This window comes from Heterodontus francisci, chromosome 12 (genome assembly GCF_036365525.1).
Source record: "Heterodontus francisci isolate sHetFra1 chromosome 12, sHetFra1.hap1, whole genome shotgun sequence".
NCBI classification, from domain to species: Eukaryota; Metazoa; Chordata; class Chondrichthyes; order Heterodontiformes; family Heterodontidae; genus Heterodontus; species Heterodontus francisci.
The window spans coordinates 10,981,001-11,000,003 of NC_090382.1; the positions used below are offsets into that span (position 1 = coordinate 10,981,001).

Here is a 19,003-nt window from a genome sequence, read left to right on the forward strand (position 1 = left end):
ATGGCTGAACTGATTACTCTACATTTCCACCTACCCCCCGATAATCTTCCAGCCCTTGCTTATCAAGAATCTATCTACCTCTGTCTTAAAAATATTCTGTTTCCACTGCCTTTTGAGGAAGAAAATTCCAAAGACTCATGACCCTCTGAGAGAAAAGAAAATTCTCCTCATCTCTGTCTTAAATGGACAACCCCTTATTTTTAAAGTGACCCCTAGTTCGAGATTCTCCCACAAGGGGAAACATCCACCCTGTCAAGACCGCTCAGGATCTTATATGTTTCAATCAAATCGCCACTTACTCTTCTAAATTCCAGCCTAGCCTATCCAATCTTTCCTAGTAAGACAGCCTACCTACTCCTGGTATTTGTCTAGTATACCTTCCCTGTACTGCCTCCAATGCGTTCACATCCTTCTTTAAATAAGGAGACCAGGACTGTACAGATGTGGTCTCACCAATGCCCTGTATCACTGAAGCATAACCTCCCTATTTTTGTATTCAATTCCCCTCACGATAAACGATAACATTCTATTACCTTTCCTAATTACTTGCTGTACCTGCATACTAACCTTTTGTGATCCATGCACTAGGACACTCAGTTCTCTCTGCATCTCAGAGCTCTGCAATCTTTCACCATTTAGATAATATGTTTCTTTTTTATTCTTCCTGCCAAAGTGGCCAATTTCACACTTCCTGAAATTATACTACATTTGCTAGGTCTTTGCCCACTCACTTAACTTATCTATACCCTTTTGTAGCCACCTATGTCCTCTTCACAAGTTACTTTCCTACCTATCCTTGTGTCATCAGCAAATTTAGCAACCATACCTTTGGTTCCTTCATCTAAGTCATTTATATAAATTGTAAAAAGTTGAGGCCCCAGCACAGATCCCTGTGGCGCACCATTCATTACATCTTATCAACCAGAAAATGACCCATTTATGTCTACTCCCTGTTTGCTGTTAGCTAACCAATCTTCTCTCCATACCAATATGTTACCCCCTACACTATGAGCTTTTATTTTCTGTAATAGCCTTTGATGTGGCACCTTATCAAATGCCTTCTGGAAATCTAAGTACAATACATCCACCGCTTCCCCTTTATCCACAGCACATGTAAATCCCTCAAAGAACTCCAATAAACTGGTTAAACACGATTTCCCTTTCACAAAACCAAGTTGACTCTGCCTGATTACCTTGAATTTTTCTAAGTGCCCTGCTATAACGTCTTTAATAATAACTTCTAACATTTTCCCTGAGACAGATGTTAAGCTAACTGGCCTGTAGTTCCCTACTTTCTGTCTCCCTCCCTTTTTGAATAAAGAAGCTACATTCACTATTTTCCAATCTAAAGGAACCTTCCCCGAATCTAGGAAATTTTGGAAAATTAAAACCAATGCATCAACTATCTCACTAGCCACTTGTTTTCACACTCTCGGATGAAGTCCATCAGGACCTGGGGACTTGTCAGCCCACAGCTCCAACAATTTGTTCAGTACCACTTCCCTGGTGATTCTAATTTTCTTGAGTTCCTCCCTCCCTTCCATTTCCTGACTTACAGCTAATACTGGGATCTTACTTGTATCCTCAATAGTGAAGGCCGATGCAAAATATCTGTTCAATTCATCTACCATCTCCTTATGTTCCATTATTAATTCCTCAGACTCACTTTTTATAGGACCTACACTTACTTTGTTAACTCTTTTCTTTTTTAAAGATATATAGAAACTCTTACTATCTGTCTTTATATTTCTAGCTAGCTTTCTCTCGTACTCTGTATTCCGGCAATAGTACTGAAGACTTGTGCCCCAGAACTAGCCGTGCCCTGTGCCAAGCTGTTCCAGTACAGCTACAACACTGGCATCTACCCGGCAATGTGGAAAATTGCAGTCATGTTCTGTCCATAAAACACAGGGCAAATCCAATCTGGCCAATTACCACCCCATCAGTCTACTCTCAATCATTGGCAAAGTGGTGAAATGTGTCATTAACAGGGCTATCGAGTGGCACTTGCTCAGCAATAACCTGCTCACTGACACTCAATTTGTGTTCTGCCAGGGCAACCTCATTACAGCCTTGGTGCAAATATGGACAAAAGAGCTGAACTCCAGAAGTGAGGTGAGAGTGACTGCCCTTGACATCATGGCAGCATTTGACTGAGTATGGCATCAAGGAGCCCTAGCAAAACTGGAGTCAATGGGAATCAGGGGTAAAACTCTCTGCTGGTTGGCGTCATACCTAGCACAAAGGAAGATGGCTGTCGTTATTGGAGGCCAAACATCTCAGTCCCAGGAGTTTCCCAAAGTCTGTACATTAACATGTGGGAGCGAGGATGGGACTGGAGCAGCAATGGGGTGGGAGCGGGGCATGGAATGGAGAATGGATTGGGATGGAAGCGGGGATGGGAGTGTGGATAGGAGCACGAGCGAGGCAGGAGTGAGGGATGGAACAGGGACTATTGGGAGGGGATGGGGGCTGAGACAGGAGGATGATGGGGGATGGGACGGGAGGGGAGGAGGAGCAGAGACAGGATGAGGATGGAAATGGGGACTGGAGAGGGGAAGGGAGCAGCTTTGCATTTGACCAGAGTTGGATCAGGTTTTGAATTTCAGATCCTGATGAACCCTTCACATAATTAACCTTCTGGCCATACCAGAACAGACCTTTGTAGCATAGAAACTTCAAGACAAATCAAATCATAAACAAAAAATCAAAATTACATTTGTGGGTCTGTGTGTGTTGTGAGAGTGAGGCCTGTGTGTGTTGGTGGAGGTGGGGTCTGTGTGTGTTGATGGGGGAGGGTGGGGCCTGTGTGTGTTGATGGGGGTGGGGCCTGTGTGTGTTGGTGGGGGTGGGGTCTGTGTGTGTTGGTGGGGGTGGGGTCTGTGTGTGTTGTTGGGGGTGGGGTCTGTGTGTGTTGATGGGGGAGGGTGGGGCCTGTGTGTGTTGATGGGGGTGGGGCCTGTGTGTGTTGGTGGGGGTGGGGTCTGTGTGTGTTGATGGGGGTGGGGCCTGTGTGTGTTGGTGGGGGTGGGGTCTGTGTGTGTTGGTGGGGGTGGGGTCTGTGTGTGTTGATGGGGGAGGGTGGGACCTGTGTGTGTTGATGGGGGTGGGGCCTGTGTGTGTTGGTGGGGGTGGGGTCTGTGTGTGTTGATGGGGGAGGGTGGGGCCTGTGTGTGTTGAAGGGGGTGGGGCCGGTATGTGTTGGTGGGGGTGGGGTCTGTGTGTGTTGGTGGGGGTGGGGTCTGTGTGTGTTGGTGTTGGTGGGGGTGAGGTCTGTGTGTGTTGATGGGGGGAGGGTGGGGCCTGTGTGTGTTGATGGGGGTGGGGTCTGTGTGTGTTGGTGGGGGAGGGTGGGGCCTGTGTGTGTTGATGGGGGTGGGTTCTGTGTGTGTTGGTGGAGGTGGGGCCTGTGTGTGTTGATGGGGGTGGGTTCTGTGTGTGTTGGTGGGGCTGGGGTCTGTGTGTGTTGGTGGGGGTGGGGTCTGTGTGTGTTGGTGGGGGTGGTGTCTGTGTGTGTTGATGGGGGTGAGGTCTGTGTTTGTTGGTGGGGTGGGGCCTGTGTGTGTTGATGGAGGGTGGGGCCTGTATGGGGCTTGTGTGTGTTGGTGGGGGTGGGGCCTGTGTGTGTTGATGGAGGGTGGGGCCTGTATGGGGCTTGTGTGTGTTGGTGGGGGGTGGGGCCTGTGTGTGTTGATGGGGGTGGGGTCTGTGTGTGTTGATGGGGGTGGGGTCTGTGTGTGTTGGTGGGGGGTGGGGTCTGTGTGTGTTGATGGGGGAGGGTGGGGCCTGTGTGTGTTGATGGGGGTGGGGTCTGTGTGTGTTGGTGGAGGTCGGGCCTGTGTGTGTTGGTGGGGGTGGGGTATGTGTGTGTTGATGTGGGAGGGTGGGGCCTGTGTGTGTTGATGGGGGTGGGGTCTGTGTGTGTTGGTGGGGGGGGGGTCTGTGTGTGTTGGTGGGGTGGGACCTGTGTGAGTTGGTGGGGGTGGGGTTTGTGTGTGTTGGTGGTTGTGCCTGTGTGTGTTGTTGGGGGGTGGGGCCTGTGTGTGTTGTGGAGGGGTGGGGCCTGTGTGTGTTGGTGGTGGGGCCTGTGTGTGTTGGTGGGGGGTGGGGCCAGTGTGTGTTGGTGGGGGTGGGGCCTATGTGTGTTGGTGGGGGGGGTGGGGCTTGTGTGTGTTGATGGGGGAGGGTGGGGCCTGTGTGTGTTGGTTGGGGTGTGGGGCCTGTGTGTGTTGGTGGGGGTGGGGCCAGAGTGTGTTGGTGGGGATGGGGCCTGTGTGTGTTGGGAGGGTGGGGCCTGTGTGTGTTGATGGGGTGGGTGGGGCCTGTGTGTGTTGGGGGGGTGGGGCGTGTGTGTGTTGGGAGGGTGGGGCCTGTGTGTGTTGATGGGGGGTGGGGTTTGGTGCCTGTGTGTGTTGATGGGAGCGGTACAGTGCCTGTGTGTGGAGAATTTTGTGAACTCTTTTTTTACTGAAACCACAGGAGATGACAGACATTGTGAGAGCCATCTATGACATGATGGGGAAGTACACTTATCCTGTGCTCAAGGACGATGCTCCCAGGCACCACGTTGATGTCTTTTTTCAGGTAAGTGCTTTCAGAGTTGGCAATTGTCAGCCTGAGTGGGAGCAGCAAGCAAAGGTTTGACATTTACGTTGGGGGCCTGGGTTTGGATTCGGCCCACGATGATGTGCGTGGGAATATTTTGTGTGCTTCGACCAGTCTAGGTACGGTGGGTGATTTGTCAGTGGGGCTACATGCTCCCTCAGAGACCCTGCACCAATAGCTGTTCTTCCTGAGTAAGTGCAGGCTGTCAGGGTTGCCAGGCTATTGCAACACTTTGAGCTGGATTTTGTTGCCGGCCCGAAGTCGGGCTTTGTGATGCTGGAGTCAGGGGGCCAGATGTTCGGAGTGGCAGCAGCCGCCTTGGAACCCAATGCCAGGATTGCTAGGCCCAATCTTCCTGGCAGCAGGGAAGCTGTGTGGCAGGCCCTCGCCGAGCTGCGACGGGTCCCGTCTTTACATATTTAAATGACCTGTTTGCATGAAGTAAAATGAGAACAGTGCGTTCTTACCTGAAGATCCAGATCTTCAGTGCAACGTGCGGCACTCATGTGCTTTCACTTTCCTGACCAGAGAAAGCTGGCACCACCGAGATGGGGAAGGGGATAGCTCTGCATTTGTTGTGTAGTGGGGGCTGGGTGGGGGGGGGGGGGCGCAAGGGGTCAATTCTGCATTGGTATTATAGCTGGGAGGGAGCAGGGGAAACTCTGCAGTTTCTTTGTAGGGTTGGCAGCTCTTTAAAAATGGCACCTGCACCTGCTCAGAAACAGTTGACACCGTTCATGTCATCGCCAAGGCCGCCCCTGCCAAGTGTTTGGGGGACGGCTGCCCTGCTTATGATAGTGAGCTGCCGGGCTCAAGATGACTGCGGCGTGGCGGTGCACAGCCCTTGCCAGCCAGCCGCCATTTTTTTCGCCCGCTGTTACAATAAGACCAGGTGAAGATAGTAACCGACCCCAAGACACCTTTCTCACCTGGTCGTAACAATCCCAAACTGCTTCATAGCCATTCCTTCTGAAGTGTAGTTACTGCTGTACTGCAGATGGAAATGTCAGTCTGCTTCCCTGTTCCTGTGCACAATGCAGTGATTCCTGCTGACAGAGGATCAGATCCAATCTGGTTGTCCGGCTCCTGAAGAAGGGTCACTGACCTGAAACGTTAACTCTGCTTTTCTCTCCACAGATGCTGCCAGACCTGCTGAGTATTTCCAGCATTTCTTGTTTCCAGATTAATTTTAAACACAATGTGTTTTGAGCTCCCCCTTTGTGAATCTTTGTTCACAGCTTTCCAATGATAAGACAAAGAAACCAATTCACACACGTTTTCTGAGGTTTAAAGAAGAAAGATGAAATTTTATTAAAACTTAAACTCTAATACCGTTGACGCCTATGGATATATGGCGCACCCAGTCTAGCGTGCACATGCGATATACACATGCAAATAGGGACAGAAAAGAGGAGAGGAAAATGTAGTAGAGAGGTGTTTGAGGCAAAATCAGAAGCGTTTCTTGTTTACTGTGCTTCGAGCTCACTTGATTGTAGGTAGTCTTGCTGTTCATCGGGGCCCAGTATTCTTCTTAAACCTTGTTCACATAGGAGACTTTTCTCTCTTTGAGGTTCATGTGTTTTCACAAGATTCAGTTCTGTGGAAAAGTGATGGGTGCAGGCAGGACTGGAGAGGAGGTTCTGTTCCAACTGGGAGCACACGGCTTTCTGATTTCAAACACTGTTTTCTCCAATTTAAAACTCTCAGTTCAAACTTCTGCAACAGCCAGTTAGTCATGTGATTAAAACCGGTCTGACCACTTCTTCTATGTATTGAGGAAGCAATGACAGAGCCCCCATTGTTCCAGCATTGTTTGTTACTGTGCAAATGTTTTTCCAGTCAGGGGCTTGCAATTTTAAGAGTTAATGTTCATGTAGCGAAATAATGTGTGCCTCAGTCTTGGCAGGTGGGAGGGGGGTGCGGGGGTTTGCCTGACTCGGATTTCTGAGGTCATGGAAGATGCACATTCTTTACTTTCACCTCTTGCCCTGTCTGAGCTTGGTTAACTGCACACAGGCCGGATTCTAAACTCAGACTTTCCTCATCTCAATGGCTCAGTTACACAGTGGCTTTGCAAACTCATTCCTCAGGGGAGCCGCTGATTGATTTTCAGATCGTTCTGCAAGCAAATGAGTGGCGAACTCCAGCTCAGACTCTTTGACTGAGTCTCAATACTCTGGCCCACACTTGGATTTGTGAAGGTAGTGCAATCTCCGGACAGTTTCCTGAGGATCCTATTACCCAGCGCCCCTGTTAAGCTGACTGAGGCTCATGCTCAACCCTCATTCAATCAATTTACAAGCTATTGGGTGGCCCTGTGGTTCAGATACCTCGCCTGGGGTTCAGGAACCTCGCCTGCGGTTCAGGAACCTCGCCTGGGGTTCATAAACCTCGCCTGGGGTTCAGGAACCTCACCTGTGATTCAGGAACCTCGCCTGGGGTTCAGGAACCTCGCCTGCGGTTCAGGAACCTCGCCTGGGGTTCATAAACCTCGCCTGGGGTTCAGGAACCTCGCCTGCGGTTCAGGAACCTCGCCTGGGGTTCATAAACCTCGCCTGGGGTTCAGGAACCTCACCTGTGGTTCATAAACCACGCCTGGGGTTCAGGTACCTCGCCTGGGGTTCATAAACCTCGCCTGGGGTTCAGGAACCTCACCTGTGGTTCAGGAACCTCGCCTGTGGTTCAAGTACCTCACCTGTGGTTCAGGAACCTCGCCTGGGGTTCAAGTACCTCACCTGTGATTCAGGAACCTCGCCTGGGGTTCAGGAACCTCACCTGTGGTTCATAAACCACGCCTGGGGTTCAGGTACCTCGCCTGGGGTTCATAAACCTCGCCTGGGGTTCATAAACCTCGCCTGGGGTTCAGGAACCTCGCCTGGGGTTCAGGTACCTCACCTGTGGTTCATAAACCTCGCCTGGGGTTCAGGAACCTCACCTGTGGTTCAGGAACCTCGCCTGTGGTTCAAGTACCTCACCTGTGGTTCAGGAACCTCGCCTGGGGTTCAAGTACCTCACCTGTGGTTCAGGAACCTCGTCTGTGGTTCAGGAACCTCGCCTGGAGTTCAGCTGCCTCGCATGGGGTTCAGGAACCTCGCCTGGGGTTCAGGTACTTCATCTGTGGTTCAGGAACCTGGTCTGTGGTTCAGGAACCTCGCCTGGGGTTCAAGTACCTCACCTGGGGTTCAGGAACCTCGTCTGTGGTTCAGGAACCTCGCCTGGAGTTCAGCTGCCTCGCCTGGGGTTCAGGATCCTCGCCTGGAGTTCAGCTGCCTCGCCTGGGGTTCAGGATCCTCGCCTGGAGTTCAGCTGCCTCGCATGGGGTTCAGGAACCTCGCCTGGGGTTCAGGAACCTCGCCCGGGGTTCAGCTGCTTCGCCTGGGGTTCAGGAACCTCGCCTGGGGTTCAGGAACCTCGCCCGGGGTTCAGCTGCTTCGCCTGGGGTTCAGGAACCTCGCCTGGGGTTCAGCTGCCTCGCTTGGGGTTCAGCTGCCTCGCCTGTGGTTCAGGAACCTCGCCTGGGGTTCAGGAACCTCGTCTGTGGTTCAGGAACCTCGCTTGGGGTTCAGCTGCCTCGCCTGTGGTTCAGGAACCTCGCCTGGGGTTCAGGAACCTCGTCTGTGGTTCAGGAACCTCGCCTGGGGTTCAGCTGCCTCGCTTGGGGTTCAGCTGCCTCGCCTGTGGTTCAGGAACCTCGCCTGGGGTTCAGGAACCTCGTCTGTGGTTCAGGAACCTCGCCCGGGGTTCAGCTGCTTCGCCTGGGGTTCAGCTGCTTCGCCTGGGGTTCAGCTGCCTCGCCTGTGGTTCAGGTACCTCGTCTGTGGTTCAGGAACCTCGCCTGGGGCTCAGGTACCTCGCCTGGGGTTCAGGAACCTCGCCTGGGGTTCAGGTACCTCGCCTGTGGTTCAGGAACCTCGCCTGTGGTTCAGCTGCCTCGCCTGGGGTTCAGGAACCTCGTCTGTGGTTCAGGAACCGTGCCTGGGGGTCAGGAACCTTGCCTGGGGTTCAGCTGCCTCGCCTGGGGTTCAGGTAGCTCGCCTGGGGTTCAGGTACCTTGCCTGGGGTTCAGGTACCTCGCCTGTGGTTCAGGAACCTCGTCTGTGGTTCAGGAACCTCGCCTGGGGTTCAGGAACCTTGCCTGGGGTTCAGCTGCCTCGCCTGGGGTTCAGGTAGCTCGCCTGGGGTTCAGGTACCTTGCCTGGGGTTCAGGTACCTCGCCTGGGGTTCAGGAACCTCGTCTGTGGTTCAGGAACCTCGCCTGGGGTTCAGGAACCTCGTCTGTGGTTCAGGAACCTCGCCCGGGGTTCAGCTGCTTCGCCTGGGGTTCAACTGCTTCGCCTGGGGTTCAGCTGCCTCGCCTGTGGTTCAGGAACCTCGTCTGTGGTTCAGGAACCTCGCCTGGGGTTCAGGAACCTCGCCCGGGGTTCAGCTGCTTCGCCTGGGGTTCAGCTGCTTCGCCTGGGGTTCAGCTGCCTCGCCTGGGGTTCAGGTACCTCGCCTGGGGTTCAGGAACCTCGCCTGGGGTTCAGGTACTTCATCTGTGGTTCAGGAACCTCGCCTGGGGTTCAGGTACTTCATCTGTGGTTCAGGAACCTTGCCTGGGGTTCAGCTGCCTCGCCTGGGGTTCAGCTGCCTCGCCTGGGGTTCAGGTACCTCGCCTGGGGTTCAGGAACCTCGCATGGGGTTCAGGTACTTCATCTGTGGTTCAGGAACCTCGCCTGGGGTTCAGGTGCCTCGCCTGTGATTCAGCTGCCTCGCCTGGGGTTCAGGAACCTCACCTGGGGTTCAGGAACCTCGCCTGGGGTTCAGGAACCTCGCCTGGGGCTCAGCTGCCTCCCTTGGGGATCAGGAACCTCGCCTGTGGTTCCAGTGCCTCATGTACGTCAACAGGGTGCGCAGTGCCCATTTCTACTTCGGCACTTCAATTCCTTTCAAGCTGCTCTTTGGAATGTGGGCATTGCTGGCCAGTGCAGCATTTATTACCCATTCTTAATTGGCCTTGAGAAGGTAGTGGTGAGCTGTCTTCATGAACTGCTGCAGTCCATCTGGTGTAGGTGTACCCACAAACCCACACTGCTGTTAGGATGGGAGTTCCAGAATTCTGAGCAAGTGTTGATGAATGAATGGTGATATATTTTGTGACTTGGAGGTGCAATGTTCCCAAGCACCTTCAGCCTTTGTCCCCCCACTGCTGTGTGTGAACCCAAATCCTCAGAATCTTGAAATTTTCCTTGTGACCGAGGCGAGCACTCTCATTTCATTTCATGAGCTTCATTAATCAAAAGTAGAAATTTAAAGCTCACAGCCGCTGTTTCACATGTGGAGCTGACCAGCACTGAGAACATCCTGTGTGATCCATAATTAAACACCTCCGAACAACCCTTGATATCACAAGAACACAAGAAATAGGAGCATGAGTAGACCATATACTCCATCAAACCTGCTCCGTCATTCAATACGATCATGGCAGCTCTTGGGTTCCAATTCCACTTTCCGGCTTGGTCACCATATATCCTTGATTCCCTGCAGGAACACAAATGTATCTATCCGACCCTAAAATGTAACAACAATCTGTGTTTTCACAGAAAATGGACAAGAACAAAGATGGCGTGGTGACTATTGATGAGTTTATCGAATCCTGCCTGCAGGTAATCACTGTGCAACTTACATTCACTGAGCCGGATAGTCACACTTACACACTTGTCAACTCACCTTTATTTTGATTGTGAACCACCATGTCTTTGGCAGTGACAAGGAGTGTTTAATATATACATGGCACACAGGAAGACAAGACTCGATGTAGTCATCAAGTAAAGCATGCTACAGGGCTGGTTGGATCAGTGAACACAGATGGGTGGATCAGTGCACACTGATGGTTGGTTCAGTACAGTCAGATGGTGAGATCAATGTAGTCAGATGCTGGGATCAGTGCACACAGATGGTTGGATCAGTGCATTCAAATGGTTGGATCAGTGCAGTCAGATGGCAGGATCAGTGCAGTCAGATGGTGGGATCAGTGCACACAGATGGTTGGATCAGTGCATTCAAATGGTTGGATCAGTGCAGTCAGATGGCAGGATCAGTGCAGACAGATGGTTGGATCAGTGCATTCAAATGGTTGGATCAGTGCAGTCAGATGGTGGGATCAGTGCAGACAGATGGTTGGATCAGTGCAGTCAGATGGTGGGATCAGTGCAGACAGATGGTTGGATCAGTGCAGTCAGATGGTGGGATCAGTGCATTCAAATGGTGGGATCAGTGCAGTCAGATGGCAGGATCAGTGCAGACAGATGGTTGGATCAGTGCAGTCAGATGGTGAGATCAATGTAGTCAGATGCTGGGATCAGTGCACACAGATGGTTGGATCAGTGCATTCAAATGGTTGGATCAGTGCAGTCAGATGGCAGGATCAGTGCAGTCAGATGGTGGGATCAGTGCACACAGATGGTTGGATCAGTGCATTCAAATGGTTGGATCAGTACAGTCAGATGGTGGGATCAGTGCAGACAGATGGTTGGATCAGTGCAGTCAGATGGTGGGATCAGTGCATTCAAATGGTGGGATCAGTGCAGTCAGATGGCAGGATCAGTGCAGACAGATGGTTGGATCAGTGCATTCAAATGGTTGGATCAGTGCAGTCAGATGGTGGGATCAGTGCAGACAGATGGTTGGATCAGTGCAGTCAGATGGTTGGATCAGTGCAGTCAGATGGTGGGATCAGTGCAGTCAGATGGTTGGATCAGTGCAGTCAGATGGTGGGATCAGTGCAGTCAGATGGTTGGATCAGTGCACACAGATGGTTGGATCAGTGCATTCAAATGGTTGGATCAGTGCAGTCAGATGGTGGGATCAGTGCAGTCAGATGGTTGGATCAGTGCAGTCAGATGGTGGGATCAGTGCAGTCAGATGGTTGGATCAGTGCACACAGATGGTTGGATCAGTGCAGACAGATGGTTGGATCAGTGCACACAGATGGTTGGATCAGTGCAGACAGATGGTGGGATCAGTGCATTCAAATGGTGCGATCAGTGCACACAGATGGTTGGATCAGTGCAGTCAGATGGTGGGATCAGTGCACACAGATGGTTGGATCAGTGCATTCAAATGGTTGGATCAGTGCAGTCAGATGGTGAGATCAGTGCACACAGATGGTTGGATCAGTGCATTCAAATGGTTGGATCAGTGCAGTCAGATGGTGGGATCAGTGCACACAGATGGTTGGATCAGTGCATTCAAATGGTTGGGTCAGTGCAGTCAGATGGTTGGATCAGTGCACACAGATGGTGGGATCAGTGCATTCAAATGGTTGGATCAGTGCAGTCAGATGGTGAGATCAGTGCAGTCAGATGGTTGGATCAGTGCACACAGATGGTGGGATCAGTGCATTCAAATGGTGGGATCAGTGCACACAGATTGTTGGATCAGTGCATTCAAATGGTTGGATCAGTGCATTCAGATGGTTGGATCAGTGCACACAGATGGTTGGATCAGGGCACACAGATGGTTGGATCAGTGCACACAGATGGTAGGATCAGTGCAGTCAGATGGTAGGATCAGTGCAGTCAGATGGTTGGATCAGTGCATTCAGATGGTTGGATCAGTGCACACAGATGGTTGGATCAGGGCACACAGATGGTTGGATCAGTGCACACAGATGGTTGGATCAGGGCACACAGATGGTTGATTCAGAGCAGTCAGATGGTTGGATCAGGGCACACAGATGGTTGGATCAGTGCATTCAAATGGTTGGATCAGTGCAGTCAGATGGTTGGATCAGTGCATTCAGATGGTTGGATCAGTGCACACAGATGGTTGGATCAGGGCACACAGATGGTTGTATCAGTGCACACTGATGGTTGGATCAGTGCAGTCAGATGGTTGGATCAGTGCGGTCAGATGGTTAAATCAGTGCACACAGTTGGTTGGATCAGTGCACACAGATGGTTGGATCAGTGCACACAGATGGTTGGATCAGTGCACACAGATGGTTGGATCAGTGCAGTCAGATGGTTAAATCAGTGCACACAGTTGGTTGGATCAGTGCACACAGATTGTTGGATCAGGGCACACAGATGGTGAGATCAGTGCAGTCAGATGGTGGGATCAGTGCACACAGATGGTTGGATCAGTGCACACAGATGGTTTGATCAGCGCATTCAAATGGGTGGATCAGTGCAGTCAGATGGTGAGATCAGTGCAGTCAGATGGTTGGATCAGTGCAGTCAGATGGTGGGATCAGTGCAGTCAGATGGTGGGATCAGTGCACACAGATGGTTGGATCAGTGCATTCAAATGGTTGGATCAGTACAGTCAGATGGTGAGATCAGTGCATTCAAATGGTTGGATCAGTACAGTCAGATGGTGAGATCAGTGCACACAGATGGTGGGATCAGTACAGTCAGATGGTGAGATCAGTGCAGTCAGATGGTGGGATCAGTGCACACAGATGGTTGGATCAGTGCATTCAAATGGTTGGATCAGTACAGTCAGATGGTGAGATCAGTGCATTCAAATGGTTGGATCAGTACAGTCAGATGGTGAGATCAGTGCACACAGATGGTGGGATCAGTACAGTCAGATGGTGAGATCAGTGCAGTCAGATGGTTTGATCAGTGCACACAAATGGTTGGATCAGTGCATTCAAATGGTTGGATCAGTACAGTCAGATGGTGAGATCAGTGCAGTCAGATGGTTGGATCAGTGCAGACAGATGGTTGGATCAGTGCAGTCCAATCTTTGGATCAGTGCAGACAGATGGTTGGATCAGTGCAGTCCAATCTTTGGATCAGTGCAGACAGATGGTTGGATCAGTGCAGTCCAATCTTTGGATCAGTGCAGACAGATGGTTGGATCAGTGCAGTCCAATCTTTGGATCAGTGCAGACAGATGGTTGGATCAGTGCAGTCCAATCTTTGTATCAGTGCAGACAGATGGTTGGATCAGTGCAGTCCAATCTTTGTATCAGTGCACACAGATGGTTTGGATCATTGCTCACTGATGGTTGGATCATTGCACGCAGATGGTTGGTTCAGTGCACACAGATGTTGAGGGCAGTGCACAAAGATGGTTGGATCATTGCACGCAGATGGTCGGATCATTGCACGCAGATGGTTGGTTCAGTGCACACTGATGTTTAGGGCAGTGCATAAAGATGGTTGGATCAGTGCGCACAGATGGTTGGATCATTGCACGCAGATGGTTGGTTCAGTGCACACTGATGTTTAGGGCAGTGCACAAAGATGGTTGGATCAGTGCACACAGATGGTTGGATCATTGCACACAGATGGTTGGATCAGTGCACACAGATGGTTGGATCATTGCACACAGATGGTTGGATCATTGCACACAGATGGTTGGATCATTGCACACAGATGGTTGGATCATTGCAAGCAGATGGTTGGATCGTTGCACACAGATGGTTGGATCATTGCACGCAGACGGTTGGATCATTGCACACAGATGTTTGGATCATTGCACGCAGACGGTTGGATCATTGCACACAGATGTTTGGATCAGTGCACACTGATGGTTGGATCATTGCACGCAGATGGTTGGATCAGTGCACACAGATGGTGGGATCATTGCACGCAGACGGTTGGATCATTGCACACAGATGTTTGGATCAGTGCACACTGATGGTTGGATCATTGCACACAGATGTTTAGGGCAGTGCACAAAGATGGTTGGATCAGTGCACACAGATGGTTGGATCAGTCCGCACAGATGGTTGGATCATTGCACACAGATGGTTGGATCATGACAGTCAGATGGTTGGTTCAGTGCACACTGATGTTTAGGGCAGTGCACAAAGATGGTTGGATCAGTGCACACAGATGGTCGTATAATTGCACGCAGATGGTTGGTTCAGTGCACACTGATGTTTAGGGCAGTGCACAAAGATGGTTGGATCAGTGCACACAGATGCTTGGATCAGTGCACACAGATGGTATGATCAGTGCACGCAGATGGTAGGATCAGTGCACGCAGATGGTTGGATCATTGCACACAGATGCGTGTATCAGTGCACACAGATGGTAGGATCAGAGCACGCAGATGGTTGGATCAGTGCACACAGATGGTAGGATCAGTGCACGCAGATGGTTGGATCAGTGCACGCAGATGGTTGGATCATTGCACACAGATGCTTGGATCAGTGCACACAGATGGTAGGATCAGTGCACGCAGATGGTAGGATCAGTGCACGCAGATGGTTGGATCAGTGCACACAGATGGTAGGATCAGTGCACGCAGATGGTTGGATCAGTGCACACAGATGGTAGGATCAGTGCACGCAGATGGTAGGATCAGTGCACGCAGATGGTTGGATCATTGCACACAGATGCGTGTATCAGTGCACACAGATGGTTGGATCAGTGCACGCAGATGGTTGGATCAGTGCACACAGATGGTTGGATCAGTGCATTCAAATGGGTGGATCAGTGCAGTCAGATGGTGAGATCAGTGCAGTCAGATTGTTGGATCAGTGCACACAGATGGTTTGATCAGTGCACACAGATGGTGGATCAGTGCAGGCAGATGGTTAAAACAGTGCACACAGTTGGTTGGATCAGTGCACACAGATGGTGGGATCAGTACAGTCAGATGGTGAGATCAGTGCAGTCAGATGGTGGGATCAGTGCACACAGATGGTTGGATCAGTGCATTCAAATGGTTGGATCAGTACAGTCAGATGGTGAGATCAGTGCATTCAAATGGTTGGATCAGTACAGTCAGATGGTGAGATCAGTGCACACAGATGGTGGGATCAGTACAGTCAGATGGTGAGATCAGTGCAGTCAGATGGTCTGATCAGTGCACACAGATGGTTGGATCAGTGCATTCAAATGGTTGGATCAGTACAGTCAGATGGTGAGATCAGTGCAGTCAGATGGTTGGATCAGTGCAGTCCAATCTTTGGATCAGTGCAGACAGATGGTTGGATCAGTGCAGTCCAATCTTTGTATCAGTGCAGACAGATGGTTGGATCAGTGCAGTCCAATCTTTGTATCAGTGCAGACAGATGGTTGGATCAGTGCAGTCCAATCTTTGTATCAGTGCACACAGATGGTTAAATCAGTGCACACAGTTGGTTGGATCAGTCCACACAGATGGTTGGATCAGGGCACACAGATGGTGAGATCAGTGCAGTCAGATGGTGGGATCAGTGCACACAGATGGTTGGATCAGTGCACACAGATGGTTTGATCAGTGCATTCAAATGGGTGGATCAGTGCAGTCAGATGGTGAGATCAGTGCAGTCAGATGGTTGGATCAGTGCAGTCAGATGGTGGGATCAGTGCAGTCAGATGGTGGGATCTGTGCACACAGATGGTTGGATCAGTGCATTCAAATGGTTGGATCAGTACAGTCAGATGGTGAGATCAGTGCATTCAAATGGTTGGATCAGTACAGTCAGATGGTGAGATCAGTGCACACAGATGGTGGGATCAGTACAGTCAGATGGTGAGATCAGTGCAGTCAGATGGTGGGATCAGTGCACACAGATGGTTGGATCAGTGCATTCAAATGGTTGGATCAGTACAGTCAGATGGTGAGATCAGTGCATTCAAATGGTTGGATCAGTACAGTCAGATGGTGAGATCAGTGCACACAGATGGTGGGATCAGTACAGTCAGATGGTGAGATCAGTGCAGTCAGATGGTTTGATCAGTGCACACAAATGGTTGGATCAGTGCATTCAAATGGTTGGATCAGTACAGTCAGATGGTGAGATCAGTGCAGTCAGATGGTTGGATCAGTGCACACAGATGGTTGGATCAGTGCAGTCCAATCTTTGGATCAGTGCAGACAGATGGTTGGATCAGTGCAGTCCAATCTTTGGATCAGTGCAGACAGATGGTTGGATCAGTGCAGTCCAATCTTTGGATCAGTGCAGACAGATGGTTGGATCAGTGCAGTCCAATCTTTGGATCAGTGCAGACAGATGGTTGGATCAGTGCAGTCCAATCTTTGTATCAGTGCAGACAGATGGTTGGATCAGTGCAGTCCAATCTTTGTATCAGTGCACACAGATGGTTTGGATCATTGCTCACTGATGGTTGGATCATTGCACGCAGATGGTTGGTTCAGTGCACACAGATGTTGAGGGCAGTGCACAAAGATGGTTGGATCATTGCACGCAGATGGTCGGATCATTGCACGCAGATGGTTGGTTCAGTGCACACTGATGTTTAGGGCAGTGCACAAAGATGGTAGGATCAGTGCGCACAGATGGTTGGATCATTGCACGCAGATGGTTGGTTCAGTGCACACTGATGTTTAGGGCAGTGCACAAAGATGGTTGGATCAGTGCACACAGATGGTTGGATCATTGCACACAGATGGTTGGATCAGTGCACACAGATGGTTGGATCATTGCACACAGATGGTTGGATCATTGCACACAGATGGTTGGATCATTGCAAGCAGATGGTTGGATCGTTGCACACAGATGGTTGGATCATTGCACGCAGACGGTTGGATCATTGCACACAGATGTTTGGATCATTGCACACAGATGGTTGGATCATTGCACACAGATGTTTGGATCAGTGCACACTGATGGTTGGATCATTGCACGCAGATGGTTGGATCAGTGCACGCAGATGGTTGGATCATTGCACACAGATGCTTGGTTCAGTGCACACAGATGGTAGGATCAGTGCACAAAGATGGTAGGATCAGTGCACGCAGATGGTTGGATCATTGCACACAGATGCGTGTATCAGTGCACACAGATGGTTGGATCAGTGCACGCAGATGGTTGGATCATTGCACACAGATGGTTGGATCATTGCACACAGACGGTTGGATCATTGCACACAGATGTTTGGATCATTGCACGCAGACGGTTGGATCATTGCACACAGATGTTTGGATCATTGCACGCAGACGGTTGGATCATTGCACACAGATGTTTGGTTCAGTGCACACTGATGTTTAGGGCAGTGCACAAAGATGGTTGGATCAGTGCACACAGATGGTTGGTTCAGTGCACACAGATGGTATGATCAGTGCACGCAGATGGTTGGTTCAGTGCACACAGATGTTTAGGGCAGTGCACAAAGATGGTTGGATCAGTGCACACAGATGGTTGGATCATTGCACACAGATGGTTGGATCAGTGCACACTGATGGTTGGATCATTGCACACAGATGTTTAGGGCAGTGCACAAAGATGGTTGGATCAGTGCACACAGATGGTTGGATCAGTCCGCACAGATGGTTGGATCATTGCACACAGATGTTTAGGGCAGTGCACAAAGATGGTTGGATCAGTGCACACAGATGGTTGGATCAGTCCGCACAGATGGTTGGATCATTGCACACAGATGGTTGGATCATTGCACACAGATGGTTGGATCATTGCATGCAGACGGTTGGATCATTGCACACAGATGTTTGGATCATTGCATGCAGACGGTTGGATCATTGCACACAGATGTTTGGATCAGTGCACACTGATGGTTGGATCATTGCACACAGATGTTTAGGGCAGTGCACAAAGATGGTTGGATCAGTGCACACAGATGGTTGGATCATTGCACACAGATGGTTGGATCATTGCACACAGATGGTTGGATCATTGCAAGCAGATGGTTGGATCGTTGCACGCAGACGGTTGGATCATTGCACACAGATGGTTGGATCATTGCACGCAGACGGTTGGATCATTGCACACAGATGTTTGGATCATTGCACGCAGACGGTTGGATCATTGCACACAGATGTTTGGATCATTGCACACAGATGGTTGGATCATTGCACACAGATGGTTGGATCATTGCACGCAGACGGTTGGATCATTGCACACAGATGGTGGGATCATTGCACGCAGACGGTTGGATCATTGCACACAGATGTTTGGATCAGTGCACACTGATGGTTGGATCATTGCACGCAGATGGTTGGATCAGTGCACACAGATGGTGGGATCATTGCACGCAGACGGTTGGATCATTGCACACAGATGTTTGGATCAGTGCACACTGATGGTTGGATCATTGCACACAGATGTTTAGGGCAGTGCACAAAGATGGTTGGATCAGTGCACACAGATGGTTGGATCATTGCACGCAGACGGTTGGATCATTGCACACAGATGTTTGGATCAGTGCACACTGATGGTTGGATCATTGCACACTGATGTTTAGGGCAGTGCACAAAGATGGTTGGATCAGTGCACACAGATGTTGGATCATTGCACGCAGACGGTTGGATCATTGCACACAGATGTTTGGATCAGTGCACACTGATGGTTGGATCATTGCACACTGATGTTTAGGGCAGTGCACAAAGATGGTTGGATCAGTGCACACAGATGTTGGATCATTACACGCAGATGGTTGGTTCAGTGCACACTGATGTTTAGGGCAGTGCACAAAGATGGTTGGATCAGTGC

General features: G+C 50.5%; 1 protein-coding gene across 1 annotated transcript in view; it reads left to right on the top strand.

Moving 5' to 3' along the window:
• LOC137376087 (A-type potassium channel modulatory protein KCNIP1-like) overlaps window positions 1–10,325 on the top strand; it is a 133,107-nt gene extending 122,782 nt beyond the window's left edge. Inside the window, exons 6-7 of the mRNA XM_068044117.1 lie at window positions 4,480–4,584; window positions 10,188–10,325. Coding sequence (XP_067900218.1) covers window positions 4,480–4,584; window positions 10,188–10,325 — 243 coding nt within the window. The remainder of the gene's footprint in view (window positions 1–4,479; window positions 4,585–10,187) is intronic.
• The last annotated feature ends 8,678 nt before the right edge of the window (window positions 10,326–19,003 follow it).